Source organism: Lithobates pipiens, unplaced genomic scaffold, assembly GCF_037356315.1.
Source record: "Lithobates pipiens isolate NorthernLeopardFrog02 unplaced genomic scaffold, aLitPip1_a1.2 Scaffold_13, whole genome shotgun sequence".
NCBI classification, from domain to species: domain Eukaryota; kingdom Metazoa; phylum Chordata; class Amphibia; order Anura; family Ranidae; genus Lithobates; species Lithobates pipiens.
In genome coordinates this window covers 469,498,407-469,516,142 of record NW_027507718.1, presented here as the reverse complement: position 1 = coordinate 469,516,142, position 17,736 = coordinate 469,498,407, and the positions used below count along the sequence as shown (strand labels likewise).

The following is a 17,736-nucleotide window of genomic DNA, read 5'->3' as shown; positions in this document are numbered from 1 at the left end:
CGCACGCCGATGTACGTCGACAGAATGGCACGGGCAGGCAAATGGGCGTACATTTACGTCCCTTTAAATTTGCCGCCCTGACATCGGGAGCGCGCCGTGGACCCCCGTGAGTCCGGTCGCGCGACCCGCGGACTCGATCGCCGCGGGCATACCCGCGATCGTCTCACGGAGCGGCCGAATGAAGAAATGCCGTTGTAAACAGCATTTCTCCATTCTGCCTAGCAACTAGTGACGCTGATCTCTTCTCCATGTGATTGGAGCAGAGATCAGTGTTCACTAAATGAAAGCCCAGCCCCCCCACAGTTAGTAACACACCCCTAGGAACACTTAACCCCTACACTGCCACCCACTGGTTAACCCCTTCACTGCCAGTGTCATTTACACAGGAATCACTGCAGTTATATAGCAGTGATTACTGTATAAATGACAATGGTCCCAAAAATGTGTCAAAAATGTCCGATGGGTCCCCCACAATGTCGCAGTCACAATAAAAATCGCTGATCGCCGCCATTACTAGTAAAAAAAAATAATAAAAAATTATTAATAAAAATGCTATAAAACTATCCCTATTTTGTAAACGCTATAACTTTTGCGCAAACCAATCAATAATCGCTTATTGCGATTTATTTTTTTACCAAAAATATGTAGAAGAATACGTATCGGCCTAAACTGAGGGAAAAAAATGTTTTTTTATATATTTTTGGGGGATATTTATTATAACAAGTAAAAAATAATGCGTTTTTTTTCAAAATTGTCACTCTATTTTTGTTTATAGCGCAAAAAATAAAAACCGCAGGGGTGATCAAATACCACCAAAAGAAAGCTCTATTTGTGGGAAAAAAAAGGACGTCAATTTTGTTTTGGGAGCCACGTCGCATGACCGCGCAACTGTCAGTTAAAGCGACGCAGTGCCGAATCGCAAAAAGTGGTCTGGTCTTTGACCAGCAAAATGGTCCGGTCTGAAAGTGGTTAAGGAACAGTTTGTGGAGATACTTAAAATTCTGCCTGATCAGCAGGCCCAGCAATGGGCTGGTGTTTCACAATAGATGCTATGAAAGATTCTATCATTTAAGCCTCATGGCTTATGCTTGGACTAGTGCATTCTCGCAGAGTTCTATGGCTGAAAAATTGGTCAGCCGAAGCACCCTGTAAAAAGCTCCTAGCCAGTTTCCCCTTTTCATGGTGAACGGCTATTTGGGGAAAATCTGGATAAAATACATCCAAAGGATCTCTAATGGGAAAAGCTCTCTTTTACCATTAAAGAAGTTGTTCAAATATTTCTCCTTTTTAAGCGTGCTGCCTCTCCTGTGATAGGGGCATCAGCCTCTAGGCATTCTCGACGGCCTCAACCGTCAGGTTCAAGGGGAAGACCCCAAGGGCAGCACCAGGGTCAGAAAAGATCTTGGGGCAGAAAGCCCACAAAGCAGAATGCTAAAGCCTCCTCATGAAAGGGTGCCCCCGCTTGCTCTGGTGGGGGAAAGGCTCCTGCATTTCTCAAAGATCTGGCAGGAACAATGTCAAGACAGATTGGTGGCTTCTGCAGTTTTTTTTCTAGGTTACAACTAGAATTCCGAGAGACATGTTCCCAAGGATCCAGAGAAAAAGAAGTCTCTCTTTCTGGCTCTGAATCATCTATTATCCCAGTCGGTGATATTAGAGGTTCCCTTAGTGGAACAGGGCACAGGTTTTGATTCAAACCTTTTCACGGTTCCAGAACCAAACGGAGAGGTAAGACCCAGTCTAGATCTCAAAGATCTGAATCGGCACTTGAACATCCGATCCTGTCGCATGGAGTCAATCCGATCGGTTTTGTCCATCCTGCAAGGAGGGGAGTTTTTGGCCTCAATATCAAAGATGCATATCTCCATGTGCCAATATTTTCCGCTCACCAGAAATTTCTGCGCTTTGAAATATAAAATCCTCATTTTCAGTTGTGGCCCTGCCATTCGGTTTAACCACAGCACCACGGGTCTTCTCAAAGATTCTGACACCCCTTTTAGCCAGATTAAGGTCTCAAGGCAGAACGGTCCTACCCTATTTAGACAATCTACCTTTAATAGATCATTTAGTCTCAGGTCTAAACCAGAGTCTGATCACAGCTGTAAACTACCTGGAATTTCTGGGTTGGATACTCAACCTAGAAAAATCCTCCTTAAAACCATCATGGGGATTACAGTAATTGGGGCTGGTTATAGATACCGTACAGAAGAAGGTATTCTTACCCCAGACAAGAATCCGTTCCATTGTAGGACTAATTCAACTTATCAAAACAAAGAAGATCCTTCCTTCCATTTGGCTGTGCATGAGATTGTTAGGGGAAATGGTGGCCTCCTTCGAGGCCGTTCCTTATGCCCAGTTTTCACTCAAGACTGCTTCAAACACCATCCTGTCGGTCTGGAATAAAAAGATTCAGGCCTTGGATTTTTCCAATAAGCTTGGCTCCCGACATAAGTCAGAGCCTAAATTGGTGGTTTTTATCCAGCAAAAGGGAAAATCTTTTCTACCTGTATCCTGCAAGGTGTTAACAGATGCCAGCCTTCTAGGCTGGGGAGCAGCCCTGGAAGAAGATTCTGTCCAGGGGAAGATGGTCCAGGTTAGAGGACCTTGCCTATCAACATTTTGGAAGATTCAGGCAGTACATCTGGCCCTAGAATCTTGGACGGTCAGACTACAGGACTGTCCTGTCAGGATTCAGTCCGACAAGGCCACGGCTGGCTTACATCAATCACCAGGGGGGCACGAGAAGTTGTGCAGCCCAAAAACAGGTGAATCATGTAATAGCTTGGGCAGAACACAACAATCTTTGCCTATCGGCAATTTTCATTCCAGGAATAGAGAATTGGCAGGCGGACTACTTGAGTCGCCAACAATTATTTCCGGGAGAATGGTCAATTGACCCCGACATCTTCCTAGTGATATGTCAGAGAGGGTATTCCAGACATGGACCTATTCAGATTAAACAACAAAGTCGACGACTTTGTGTCGAGAACAAGGGATCCGCTAGCAGGCAGAACAGACAACATTAGTCTTCCCATGGGATCAGTTTTTTACTAATCTATGCATTTCCTCCAGTTCTGCTACTTCCACGCCTTCTCCGCAGGACCAAGCAGGAATGAAAGGAGGCGATTCTGGTGGCCCCAGCGGAGCCCAGAAGATCTTGATTTACCGAGATCATAAAGATGGCAGTAGGAGTCCTTTGGACTCTGCCATTAAAGCCAGACCTTCTTGCACAAGGTGCGGTATTCCATCCTACCTTACGGATGAAAGATTTAACAGGTTTGACTGTTGAATCCCACTTTATAAAAGATCGTGGGTACACTGATGGGTTGGTGACGGGTCCTCTTTATTTGAGGGGGGCAATCGGGTACTGTACTTTTACTATAGCCAGGTCTCCTCCTTACACACTGAGGGGTAAAACCTGGAAACAGCACTACAGCCATCTGTTGGCATTTGTGACCAGCTGAGATTGGACACAACCAGTCGTGGTAAAGAGCCAATTTTATTGGCTTTTTACATTGATTGGGGATGGGCGTGTTTCCAAGGGACAGGCCTCATCCCCGATCACCACACAAGTGACGATCGTGAGCACAGCACATGTGACCGGCTGTGGTTGGTCACGTGGAAAAGAGCAAATAAAAGGGGATGGACTGTGTCTGAGGGGCATGCCTCATTCCCGATCGCCACACTGCAGGCCTCGGGACCCACAGGAGCGGCAAGAACTGGAGGACGTCATGACCCGGAGGGTGGAGATGTTCTTGCCGGTGTCATTTTACAATGGCCCAGTATGGAAGTGGGTAAATCTAGTTTCACACGCATGCGGTGTAGGAAAAGCAGCGATCCCTGCGCATTTCACACACTGCATTGCTATAGCACTGTTTTCAATCTGTTTCGGGTGTCAATACAAAATTACCGACACTGCAAACACAGTGCGGATTGCCTTTACCGAATCGCATGGTACAAAACTACGTGATCCAGTTGCGGTGCGGCTCAGCGTGATGCTGTGTGATTTGAGCCCCTTCAGGAAAGTCGCATGATTTTGGTGCGTATTTGACACGTTTTTGAAGCTGTGATTTTGATGCGATTTCAGGGAATGCCTGTGTAAACTTCAGGTCTTTGGACAGCAACTCGCATCAAAGTTGGACTAAAGTAGTAGAGGGACTTACTTTGAAATTGGGAGTGACTTGAAGTCGCACAGATATGAATGGTTTTCATTGGGAATCATGTTGTACGACTTGTAATGCGACTCTGATGTCTAAAGTCGCAGAGAAAGTTGCACAAGTTTGAAAGGGGCCTAAGTAGGGATGATATTGTACTGGTAGGTTTGTGCACATCAATTTCATTTTTAACATTATATTAGATTTGACATGTGTTTCTATTTGATTGTGCTGTGCTATACTTTTCCATTTTTTTTGTTATCTAAAGGGAAAATGGGGTATATTGAATGGACTTTGTTTTACAAGTTTTACTTGGTTTCTTCACGTTATTCCTGGTCTTACTGTTTGTTTTTATTTTAGGTTAGTCAGTTTCTTGGAAGGTAAAGCAGATGGTCTACATAGAGGTGCACATCATTATACTGGGGTAATTATAACCAGCGATTTCTTTTAATGCATTTATTCCTTTGATGTGTTATACCCCTGTGATTTTTTATTTATTTTTTCCTTCATTTTTTTTTTTTAACCTTTTGGTTCGTGATGTGTACACCTGTGAGATTTAAAGCTAAGCTTTTGCTAGCCGTGTGAATCTGTGACCATTCTTTTCTCTGATTTGTGCTTACTAATAGTTCACTTGGGCACTGATTTTACTCCAACCCACCTCCTGATGCTACCTTTTGGTCATCGAGGCCACTTATCACATTAAAGCACCAGCATATGTGAGAAACACAACATGATAGGATTTATATTTAAAATAAGAGATTTGATTTGTCTTGTTAATGAATCACATGTGTCTAGTTATGTCCGTGTGTTTTGGTTATGCAAGTACCTGTGTAAATGGGCGTTATTATTTTTTGCCCAATTTTTTTTTTTTTTTTTTTTTTTTAACTTTATTACTGTCACAAGGTTGTTGACGTGCCCTTATGTGACAGTACTGTATATAAGTAGAGAAATGCTCTTGATGGAGACATCAGGGAGCTATTAGACCCTTGATGTTTCCAGCCTTTTTAGATTGGGGGCACAGAGACCTCATTCTGCAGGTTAACCTGGCTGCTGCACTAGGCTTCTGACTGCCCTGAGCCCGGAATTGCTTGGAGTTGAGCACTTTCAGATTCAGTTTAATGGTGGAGATTGGGGAACTAGTACTTCTCACTCTTTATCGAGAAATGGCTGGCAACGTTCATGAATGCACACAGAAGCCCACTGCGTGCTGGGATTGGAGAAAGGAAGGTAGAACTGATTGAGCTGCTGTGCAGATACACAAATCGCTTCTACACACTGAAAAGTTGGCTGATATTAGTAGTTTTTTTTTTTTTTATATGTTTTGGAACCCCCTCCACACCCACCCACTGGGCCCTAGGCACCCGTCTTTGCACTGGCCTTTTATACTGCCCTAGTGTGTGATTTATAAAAAAAAAAAATATATATATATATATATATATATATATATTATAAATGTGTGTGTGTGTGTGTGTGTGTGTGTGTGTGTGTGTATATAATGTAAATGGATGTTTTTATGTAGTTCTAGTCTGTCATAAAATCCTGTTTTGGCCTTAGATCATTTATCACTTTATGGTGTGCTTCTTTGTAGCTGTTACATCTTCAGGATCGAGTGCTGAACGGTGTGCTTATTAGCCTTTTGGGAGATGAAGATGCTCGGGTGAGACATGTAGCCACAGCGACTTTAGTCAAGTAAGTGCTTTAGCCTTGGGTATCATTTGTCTTTGTTTTACAGATTTCTGGCATCATTTTAGATGGCCATACATTTGAACATTCTTTTGACTATTTACCATACATGCTTATTGGCAGTCCTGGCTGTTCAATACATTAGGAGTGTCAGATTGAGAGTAGTGGTAGTACAGTGACTTCTTACACAGACAGTCAGCCATGCCATGTTCTCATTCCTGGTTGTTTGTATCTGGGATATGAACTTTAGCGTTATTATTATTATTATACAGGATTTATATAGCGCCAACAGTTTGCACATCGCTTCACAAAATGAGGGCGGTTAAAATGTTGTTTAATACAGGAGGAATTGGAGGGCCCTGCTTGTTAATCATACAAGCTAATTCATTTTTTTGGGTTAATGTTTTGAGCGCTGCGCCATATATTTTTTGATATGCATCATACAAGCTAGTCTCCATCCAGGGCTGGTCATTTGAAGGTTATTGCTCCATGAGCGTTTACATGCTAGTAACCACAAATAACCTCCCATTGTCTCCAGTGGGGCTTCTCTAAGGCAGCTTATTGCAGAGAACCCTTGCTTGCTCTCCTGAATCTAATCGCAAATGGCCCCATTCACTATGCGTAAATGGAGCCTTTGGTTAATGTTTACAGTTAACCAGCCCTTTGGAAAAAAAATAAAAAATCAACAAAGAACATTGGGGCTGCGTGCCTGAAGCCTATCAATTTGACCATTATTTGGTCATCTTAAACATTTCATACCTTTTTAATGTTTTGCTGGTGCAAATGCTTTTTATTTTCATCCACAGGATAGTTCCAAAATTGTTTTTCCATTGTGATCAAGGACAAGCTGACCCTATAGTGGCAGCAGCAAGAGACCAAAGCAGTGTCTACCTGAAACTGCTCATGCATGAGACCCAGCCAGCATCCCATTTTGCTGTCAGTACAATCACAAGGTGCGTACATTATTTAGTACATTGATAACCTATGCAGCATTAGAAGACTTGTGGTCATTTAATTGAATTGGATTACATGTGGTATAGTTTTGTTTAGAGTGAGCTCAAGAAAAAAGCAGATTGTTGCATTCTTCTCTTTTTTTCAAGTAGGAAATGCGCAGATTTAAACTGAGCTTACATTTTTTTTAGATTTTCTGTATTGTTAAAGAAATGTTAATTGTGTCTAAGCAGTACTCTGGAAGTTTTTGCAGACAAAATGGGGATTCTTCAGGCTGCGTTCACACCTGAACCTTTCAAAGTCATGCAGTTTTACCACGATTTTGTTCAGGTGACCAATGTAAAGGGCAGAAAAAACGCCTGTAATCTGCCCCAAAGACACTCTTGTTCTTCTTCTTTGAGCTTAGAGCATTTTTAATGCGTTTTGCTTCAGGTGACAAAACGCTCAGATGTGAACAGGTGCCATTGAAATGAATGGGATTTTGTTTGTTGCTTGTTTTTTGGGTATTTTATGAGCGTTTTTATGAGCTGAAAATGCTCAGGTGTGAATGCAGCCTTAAATTCAGTATTTCTTGAAGAGTCTTAAAACACAGGCTTTGTAATAGCTGACCATAAATGTAAAGCAAGCAATAGACTGTGCAGGCCCATGGTTGCAGAAGAAATTCTTATGATTTGCCCATCAACTTAGACAGTGCTGACAGGGGGATCCCTCCTGCCTAGACATTGTAGACAGAGAAGACAGTGATTATTGCTAGCAGCTATAGCAAGTGCTAGTGATAATCATGAGCAAAATCCGGCAGGCTGGTTGTACCCAAGTTTATAACTCAACTTGTTAAGCTCAGCCTGCTTATACATGATTCGAATCTCAGCTGGCTTCCTGCTGAGCTGGCCAAGATTCAAAGCGTGTATGGCTGGCCTAAATTGTGACGCTTACTTAATAGGCTATTCGGACATTAACTCTTCAGCAATTTATGATTACTGCATGTGCCTATCACCCTTGCAGTAATGAAAATGTAAAGATATTTATAATCAAAGGTCACCAGCACAGCCTGACTTTTGCAGTGGATGTAGTAAGGCTCATACGAGAAACCCAACCTTAGTTATAGTGTAAGCTTTCACGCTTGTAGAAATTTATAGTTGCTGGCTTTCATGATTGAGAAATGATTGAGAAATGGCTATGCTGAGAAATTGCCCAAATTGGAGGGCGCTTCCTTTAGGGGTGTAAGATTACTCTTCTGGGATGTACATAACAAATTTTCTTAATTGGTTGGTCATTTGTTCTCATGCAGGATCTACAGGGGGTACAGTATTGTGCAAAGCCCCACAGATGTTACTATGGAGAATAATCTGTCCAAGGTTATCACTGCAGTTTCTCACGCGCTGACAACATCAACCACTCGAGCATTGACGGTAACTGAATTCTGTATCGATGACACATATGACTGACTATGGAGCCTCAATGTTAGAATATCCTGTTGATTTTAGGACACCTTGTGTAACACTGCCAGCCATTGGATAAGATGCTTACCACAAATGAGACGTGGTGTCCTTATGGACACAAATCTTACGCCTCTCTTCCCATAAAGTGCCCAGTAACAGTGCGGCTGATTTACTAAAACTGGAGAGTGTAAAATCCTGGTGCAGCTCTGCGTAGACACCAATCGACTTCCAGATTATTTTGTAACCGCTTAGCGACCGTCCACTGTAAACAAGGCAGATCGCCAATCTGTGAGAGGTGAATGTACTGATGTGCTGTGTGGCTGTAGGAGACAAAGAGAGGAGGGGAGAGCTGAGCACAACAACCATAGTGTAGCGTGTAAAGTTTAATTTTTAATAAAAAGTATAAAAAAAAACACAAAGATAAAATGGAGCTCAGCATGACAGTTGGGACAGAGCTAAAACAAGCAATCAGGATGTCATACCATGGTCATCGGCAAGGATGCAGAGATGAAATGGAAGCAGGGAACCACTGTCACTGGAGAACAAAAGCCATGGAATAAACACAGGGCCAGGATTTTATGCCAACTTATGTTGAAAAATGCTGGAGCTGGAACAGGAACGCATTTTAACACAACCTCCTTCTTTTTCAGGTGTTTATTGCTGTCTGTACCTGTTATGGAGATTCACCATCTCTATTTGTCCTGTTTACTGTTATCACCGAAAGTAAAGGAAAATACCAAATTGTCCCTAAAACCGGAATAGAGGGGAAATCTTCCAATGGGCAACACTAGTTCAGGTTACCTTGGTGACAATCAGGAATTTCCTCTTTCTGGAGGTGTTTTCTCTCATTTGCTGTGGGACAGGAAGTGAAGTTAAATCTCCCAAACAAGACAAATGGCAAAAAAAACAAAAAACAACAACTTACTATTGCCTATAGTTCTACTTGACGTAATACTTAACTGGAGCTTAGAGTTTTTTGTTTTTTTTTCTTTATATCTGCATGCAGTTGAGCACTGCAACAGAAATTAATCTCCTGATTCTGATTTGGATATTGAAAGTAGCCATACAGACTATGTTGTGTGACAGTAGTAAGCACCTGCTGCTAATTTAGAACTGAACCTTAAAGTAGAACTATAGGCAAACCTTTTTTTTATTTTTCCTTTTGGTTAGAGTAAGGGAGGGGGTATAACCCCTAACGCCTTCTTTGTCCTATTGTGAAGGTCACCAGAACTAGGGTCTCCATTGGAAGATTTCCCCTCCTGCTTTTCTGGGGACAACCTAAAATTTGGGGTTTTCTTTACTGTCACTTTCAATGATAATGGTAAACGGGACAAATAGAGAGGGTGAATCTCCCTAATGGGGACACAAACCGCAATAAAAACTGTCAAGCATTCTCATCCCTCTCCACTCTATCCAAAACAAAAAAAAAAAAAAAGAGGAAAAGCTTTGCCTTTTTAGTTTTACTTTAACCTGAGCCTTACACATTACAGTCTGCTTGTATCAAATTCAGTGTGTGAGCATACTTCATTGTATTATTCTCAGCGTCTAAAGGCTTAATTGCACTGCTCAGCACTGACAGGCGATAATAAAGTTCCAAAACAGCTATGTAGAAAACCTTTATATATAAAATATATTTGACGTAAGTCTGTACATATAATGCAGCCGCTAAATAAAACATAAATGTACACGTAAGTAAAAAGTTCTGGTTCATATAGACAAAGTTCCAATATTAAAAGCAGCGCTCCAATCAAATAAATGAAATATGAGCAGCATGCATATGTGAAACCTATGAGAGAACAGTTGTATGTTGATGGGTGATGGTACAGTTCAATTGATTGGTGAAAGATTCTTCTTTAGTAGTTGCACCACCCGCACCATGAGAAGCACGCTCCTCTAGGGGTTGACACTCGCCAAAAGAATGTAATTCAAAAGCCTTAAACACACCAGGCATTGCCCGTTTTATCCGGTTATCTCAAACAGCTCACTGTCTAGGGTGGTTAGTCGTGTAAAAAAAGCTCCACATAGCGTGATACCATTTTGAAAACATTTATTCAAGACAACCACCCTCTTAAAATCACACTTACACAGCATAAATTGTAATGGGCATGTTTGTTGAAAAAATAATTGTGTGTTATCACCGATCAGTATGGAATACTATCTGCTGTCCACCGCATCCAATGCGCCAATAGTATGCAGCTGTTCCTTCCGTTCAATGCGCAAAGCTAAGGTTGCTCAGGTTAGCTTTGTGCATTGAACGAGTCCTCCTGTGATTGAGTTACCACTAACGTGCACTTCTGTAAAGTAAGGCGGTGATCACTTTGTCGGTAATATAATGCTGGGTTATCCTGTGAGTACCAGAACGGCACGCCGTTTGGTCATGCCCTCTGTTGAAGTCGTGATGACGAAATGCATCAGAGTGGGACGTTGAGGCATCCGGACGTGACGTGTGTGTCATGACCAGGAAGGATCAGCCAGATACTATTGACACGGTGAATGGCAGATGGTATTCAATACTGATCGGTATTTGTTTTTCAACAAAAATGCCTGTTACAATTTATGCCGTGCAAGTTTGATTTTAAGGGGGTGGTTGTCTTGAATAGATGTTTTAAATCAGTATCACGTTATGTGGAGCCTTTTTTTTTTTTTTACATGACTAACCACCCTGGGCAATGAGCTGCCTGAGATAACTGGATCAAACAGGTGACACCTGGTGTGTTCAAGCCTTTTAAGTTGCATCCTGTTTGGTGAGTGCAAACCCCTAGGGGAGCGTGCTGTGGATGGTGCACGCTTATTTAATTTATATGATTGGGGCACTGCTTTTATTATTGGAACTTTTGTCTATATGGACCAGGACTTTTTACTTGTACATGTAAATATATATTTAATTTTATAAATTGGATCATTTTAGGCCCTTGCGCTATATACTGTAGATATTTGGTAAATCTACAGTAAGGTTGTCCAACGGACAGTAAAGAGAACCGCTTTAGAGAAATGATTGCAGCATACTGTTTGGTAGAAGGCCAAGGTAAATAGTTATAGTAAAGGAGAAATAAAATGAAAGCATATTCATATCACTGTCAATTTCTATACGTTTATTTTAGTGTCTAACATAACATAATTGTATTAAATGACGTAACAATGCATGTGTTTTCCTACATTATTGCTTCACTTTATTGGTGTTTTTTTTTGTTTGTGTTTTATAGATTACATATTTTCTTTGTTTTTTACATTCAGTTTGGCTGCTGTGAAGCTTTGTGCCTGTTATCCATTGCTTATCCAGTGTGCACATGGAGTGTTGGGTGGCATTGTGGATATGTGACATCATCGAGTGCACAGGCTTCCCGGATCCAAGTTTACAAGAATCGGGGGCGGTCTTTTAGGTAAGTTAACTAAATTTGGATTTCCTTTTCAGGGGAGAGAGTAAATGGGGAGCATCTTATTGCCGTTGTTGTGAAGTTCATTGTGTAATGCTGAGCTTTTAAATGTTTTTTGTTACCAGTATTTCCCAGCAGAGCCCCTCCGATGAACCACGCAAAAGCTGCACTGCCGGTATGACCAACATGATACTGTCACTGCTGTCCTCAGCCTGGTTTCCCCTCGATCTTTCTGCTCACCAGGATGCCTTAATACTGGCTGGAAATTTGTTGGCAGGTGTGTATAAAGGCCAGGAATCTGTGAAAATAAATTCAAGTTCCCTTTTACGTGGATCTTTAGGGCCCGTTCACACTAGAATGCAGTGTGGCTTCCCGCACTGCATTCCAATTGCGCTGCCCTTGCGATCTACTGTGGGAGTTAGTGCAAAGTTAATGACACCCCAAACGCAGGTTGCAAATGAAGTGTTTTGTCTGCAGCAGGTCATATGGTACAAATTACCATGTGATGTAGTTACCGTGCATTTAAAATAGTGCATGCACTACTTTTGGTGCGGTGTGATTTCAGCCCATTCAAAATGGGCTGCACAGATCTGCATGTGAATTTGCACAGGAACTGCATGGCGTTCCTAGTGTGAATGGGCCATTAACTAGAATGAAAATGTAATAATCACTTTACATAAAACTGTGCATGTAAACAATGTTCTTCATTGGAAAACACACTTTGTAAACCATGTTGGTACCTTTTGCCTACAGAATGCCCATGTCTACATCAGTACTGTTCTTTGAACACAGGCCTGAAGGGGATGACTTGAGCGGCTTTATAATGTGATTGCTGTAAGCTAGGGGTGTACCGAAAATGCAGGATGCACTTAGCCCGAAAGCGAAACCGAAAATTACAGTTTTCATTTATATGTATTTTTTATGTAATTGTATTATATTTGACTTTTTAATTAATATCACATAACATTAATTTGAATCTATTGTTGGCCTTTATTGGCACCTTTTAGTGCAAGAAAAATGCAGTCTGCAGTTTCTGACCATCTCTTGTAACATGTCCTCAGTCTCTAACCATCTCTTGTATCATCATGTCCTCAGTCTCTAAATTTAAACACACTGCTAATAGTATTGACACAATTTCTATTCGGTACACCTCTAGCAGACATAATACAGGAGATGGTGAAAGACTGCAGACATGATGCAAGAGATTGATGCAGCCTCCCCGGTGCCTGGATCAGAGCGGCGATCTCATGCTATGTCACGAAGCTAGATTTGAATTTCCCAGGCCGGTCGGCCGCAGTAGCAATGTCCCGCCTCCTTTGATGCATATCACTGATTTAATGTCCCGTCATTGGATCAGCATGCCATCACAGGAGGCGAGACATTGTTACTGCGGCTGTCTGGACAATTCAGCTCCGTGACACAGCGAGATCGCCGCTCTGCGAGAGGAGGAGGAGGTAAGGACGCCCCCGCAATGTGAGGCACCCGGGGAGTTTCGGTGCCATCATCGGCACCTGTTCTTTCGGCCGAATGGCGAAAACCTTTTTTGCCAATATGTTTCGGCGACCAAAATTTCCGTGCACCACTACTGTATGCATATTTGGGATGAATTTCCAGGTCTCCTTTTAAAGTGAATATTTTGATAATTTTTAGACTTTTAAAGGGAAAAAGTCTAGCTTAGAACCAGCCTGTAAAAACTGCCATGCGCTCCAATCTTCCCTCTGTTGCAGATCTACATGGGCTGCTGAAATCGTCAGCATCCAACACTTTCAAGTGTGCCAGATTCCTGTGTGCTCCACTGCATGTTCTTCCCACTGGTCGCTACATCACATTATTGGTTCAAAACGGGAAAGCACAGCAATTTTTAGCAAACAAAATGAAGGTGTGCACTACTTTTCCAATTCGGCATTAAGGCTGTGTTCACACTGCTGCGGGGGGAGATCCGGATGTGATTCGCACCGCAAATCACATCCGATCTCCGTAGCGATGCGAGTTCAGCCATACAGATAGTATGGCTGAATTCGCATCGCTCCCGCAGCAAACTCGCACGGGACCCTTTTTTTGGTCCGCAACAGAATCGGATCGCATAGGGGTTCACACCATGCGATCCGATTCCTGTGCGAGTCGGCAGATCGCACTGCGATATGCGGACGGATCTGGGGGTGTCATTAACATATCATTGACACTCCCAGCCGTCCGCATAGGGCAGTGTGAACTACCGGCGGGAGTAATGCGATGCGGGAAAACGCCGCGGATTCGCGGCGTTCCCGCATCGCAGCGGTGTGAACCCGGCCTAAAATTGTTAAGAAACAAAACAAGCACTAAAGAAATGGTTAAATATTAATAAGAATGGCTAAAGGGGGGGGGGAGATAATTGGGGTTACAAAGGTTGCAAAAGTTAGGTTAAGTGGGTACACTTTTTATTCAAAAAAAGAGCTAATGTAAATAAAATGTGGCATGTTGTAGTGGTGGTGTGTTTGTATACATTGTCTATTAATAAAAATTTTTTTTATAAATTACTCTTTAAAAAATAAAATAAAAAGCATATGGTAATCCATGTATTTAGAAACCAAGGCTACATTCACACCACAGAATTGTAGCGGCAGGAATCGGTTTCCTGCTGTGGCTCTGAGCGGCTAGGTGCGACAACTAACCGCATTCACTATGACAGGTCGCTGGTTGCTGCAGCTATCCTGTGGTAATCACTGCTGGGCGCACTTTGTGCAGTCTGAATGTGTCCTTTGCTTGCAAGCTATCCCTTTATTTCTGGCAACTACCAACCTGCAGGAGGGGAGAGGGCCCAGGGCATAACAGAGGCACCCAGGGTACTTTGTTGAATCGCTTTAGGGTTTATCATATGCCCAAGGACCAAAAATACTGTCACTTGCTTGAACATCTTGCATTTTTAAACGCTATCCTTTCACCCTGGCATATACCCTGCTCCGTTTATAGCTGTGCCTCAGTATTCTACATGTCAACATTCAGTAGGACATCCTGTAGGGGAGCACATGTGAGACAGGTGTGGAGAGAAGTGTTCCTACAATGATATAGTCAAGTGTTTTTAAGACTTTTTTGTCTTTATAAACTCACGATTACCTATTTATACAAGTTGTATTTTTTCCACGTTTGGTAATTCTGAAGCAAGGATTTTTTTTGCATTTCAGCTACTGCACCTAAATCTTTAAAGAACCCCTGGACAGCAGAAGATGAAGCCAACCAGACCGCTAACAAGCAAGAGGAGCCATGGCCAGCACTTGGTGACCGATCAATGGTTGGCCTGGTGGATCAGCTATTCATTCATTTACTGAAAGCCATCAACATATGTTCTCATGTGATTGATGATGTTCCTCCAGGTCCTGTAGTGAAGGTAAGATTCATGATTTCAATATATATTTCTGTATTAAATTTTCTGTTATCTTCTGTTATCTGCTCAATGTGTGCATTACAAATCCCCATCATCCTCATCATCCTCATCCTCCTCATCCTCATCCTGGATCTTATTAAAATTGGGGACCATTACTGGATTTCTTTTCAGGATTCCTCTCTATTTTTCTAGGGGATTGTGGGAGATGGACCTTTCTTTGATACCCTATGCCTTTTTGGTAGATATATATACGTACAGTGGATATAAAAAGTCTACACACTCCTGTTAAAATGTCAGGTTTCTGGGATGTAAAAAATTAGACAAAGATAAATCATTTAAGAACTTTTTCCATCTTTAATCACTTCTGGACTGCCCACCGTCATTATATGTCGATACTTTGAAGGAAGATATCATTGTTATGGCAGCAGCTAACTGCCATAACCTCGGTATCCTCTTCTTCAGTGAGTGGTCCGGTTTACGATAAAAGTGATCTCTGCAGCAGATTCGCTGTAGATCACTTTTATTGGCGGCAGGAGGCCAACACCTCCACCCACCCACCCCGCCCGGATCCGGTGCCCTCTGCCGCAATCCAGAGCCGTCGGCTGCAGTGGAGGCGATCGGATCCTTCCTGTGGCCTGACATGGAGACAAGTGAGAGAAAGATGGCCCTCACCAGTCTCCATATCATTGCAGTGTGGAAGCGACTTCAAAACGTCACTTCTGCCCATAGCTCGTAAAAGGTAATTTTTTATTTATTTTTTCATTTTTTTAAAGACTATTTTTTTTATTGCATTTTAGTCTAAATATAAGATCTGAGATCTCATATTTAAGAGGTCCTGTCATGCTTTTTTTCTATTACAAGGCATGTTTACATTCCTTGTGATAGGAATAAAAGTGACACAATTTTTTTTCTAAAAACAGTGTAAAAATAAAAGGTAAAATAAGAATAATAAATTTTTCTTTTTAAATGTGCCCCATCCCGACACGCTCGCATGTAGAAGCAAAGGCATACGTGAGTAGCACCCACATATGAAAACGGTGTTCAAACCACACGTGCGGTATCACTGTGATCGATAGAGCGAGAGCAATAATTCTAGCCCCAGACCTCTTCCGTAACTCAAAACATGCAACCTGTAGAATTTTTTTAAACGTCACCTATGGAGATTTTTAAGGGTAAAAGTTTGTCGCCATTCCACGATCAAGTGCAATTTAGAAGCGTGACATGTTGGGTGTCAATTTACTTGTCGTAACATTATCTTTCACAATATGAAAAAATTGGGCTAACTTTACTGTTGTCTTATTTTTTAATTCAAAAAAAATTATTTTTTCCAAAAAAGTGCGCTTATAAGGCTACTACTCAAATACGGTGTGACAAAGTATTGTAACGACCACCATTTTATTCTCTAGGGTGTTAGAACCCCCAAACATTATACATTTTTTTTCTAAGTAATTCTCTAGAAAAAAACAAAAATGTTTTAAATTGCAAACAAAAGAGGATCGGTCCTTAAGTGGTTAATGTGACGTTTAAACTGTACAACTGAATTGAAAAACAAACAGAATTTTTTTTTGGGGGGGTGGTGGTTAAAAATAAAAAAAATGTGGTTGCATAAGTGTGCACACCCTCGTATAACTAACTGGGTATGTTGCAGTGTTCAGAATTAAGCAATCACATTCAAACTCATGTTAAATCGGAGTCAGTACACACCTGCCATCATTTGGGCATCCTTCCAATATTGATGAAAAGACGAGGAGAAAACTGGTCAGGGAGGCTGCCAAGAGGCTTACAGCAACATTAAAAGAGCTGCAGGAATATCTGCCAAGTACTGGCTGTGTGGTACATGTGACAACAATCTCCCGTATTCTTCATATGTCTGGGCTATGGGGTAGAGTGGCAAGACGGAAGCCTTTTCTTACGAAGAAAAACATCCAAGCCTCGCTAAATTTTGCAAAAATACATCTGAAGTCTTCCAAAAGCATATGGGAAAAATGTGTTAATCTGATGAAAGCAAGGTTTGTTTTTGCGCAAAACCTTCAGACTGCTAGAAAGCTGAACATGAAGAGGAACGTCATCTTTTCGGCATGACAACGACCTAAAGCATACATCCAAATCAATAGAGGAATGGCTTCACCAGAGGAAGTTTAAAGTTTTGGAATGGCCCAGCCAGAGCCCAGACCTGAATCCCATTGAAAATCTGTGGGGTGATCTGAAGAGGGCTGTGCACAGGAGATGCCCTCGCAATCTGACAGATTTGGAGTTTTTTTGCAAAGAAGAGTGGGCAAATATTGCCAAGTTAAGATGTGCCATTCTGATACTCTTACCCGAAAAGACTGCTGCAATAAAATTAAAAGGTGCTGCCTGAGTTAATTACAGCAATAAATACAGAAGAGCCAAATTAGTGCAGTAGGAACAGAGCGGTGCACATGACCCCAAATAACATGCACTGCTTGTTCTAAACAGACAGAAGTGAGGGGGAAAAGGAGTGAACATTAAAAAGCAGAAAAACTTTGTAAGAAACAATTTTATGAAAAATAGATTACAGGGACATTAAAGCGGTATTAAACCCCAAAAACATACATTGATTATATTGCAGTTTACCAGTTCTTAGATTTGATGGGTTTATTTTTTATTTTCACCTGGTTATCTGGCCAGTAAGTTTTTTATTTTTCAACAGAATAAGCTATCCTGCAGATGTAGCAGTTAGAGGGTTGAAATAAACCATTTACCACTGAAGGGTTACAATGATCAGGTTTTGTTTATGTAAAGCCTTTATCCCA

General features: G+C 41.7%; 1 protein-coding gene across 2 annotated transcripts in view; it reads left to right on the top strand.

Moving 5' to 3' along the window:
- The window catches only part of HTT (huntingtin), a 275,564-nt gene that overhangs the window by 118,678 nt on the left and 139,150 nt on the right, over positions 1-17,736 (top strand). For both annotated transcript variants that reach the window (XM_077477874.1, XM_077477875.1), the window contains 7 exons: positions 4,515-4,578; positions 5,743-5,843; positions 6,644-6,790; positions 8,077-8,197; positions 11,462-11,607; positions 11,727-11,878; positions 14,763-14,965. In XM_077477874.1, coding sequence (XP_077334000.1) covers positions 4,515-4,578; positions 5,743-5,843; positions 6,644-6,790; positions 8,077-8,197; positions 11,462-11,607; positions 11,727-11,878; positions 14,763-14,965 — 934 coding nt within the window. The remainder of the gene's footprint in view (positions 1-4,514; positions 4,579-5,742; positions 5,844-6,643; positions 6,791-8,076; positions 8,198-11,461; positions 11,608-11,726; positions 11,879-14,762; positions 14,966-17,736) is intronic.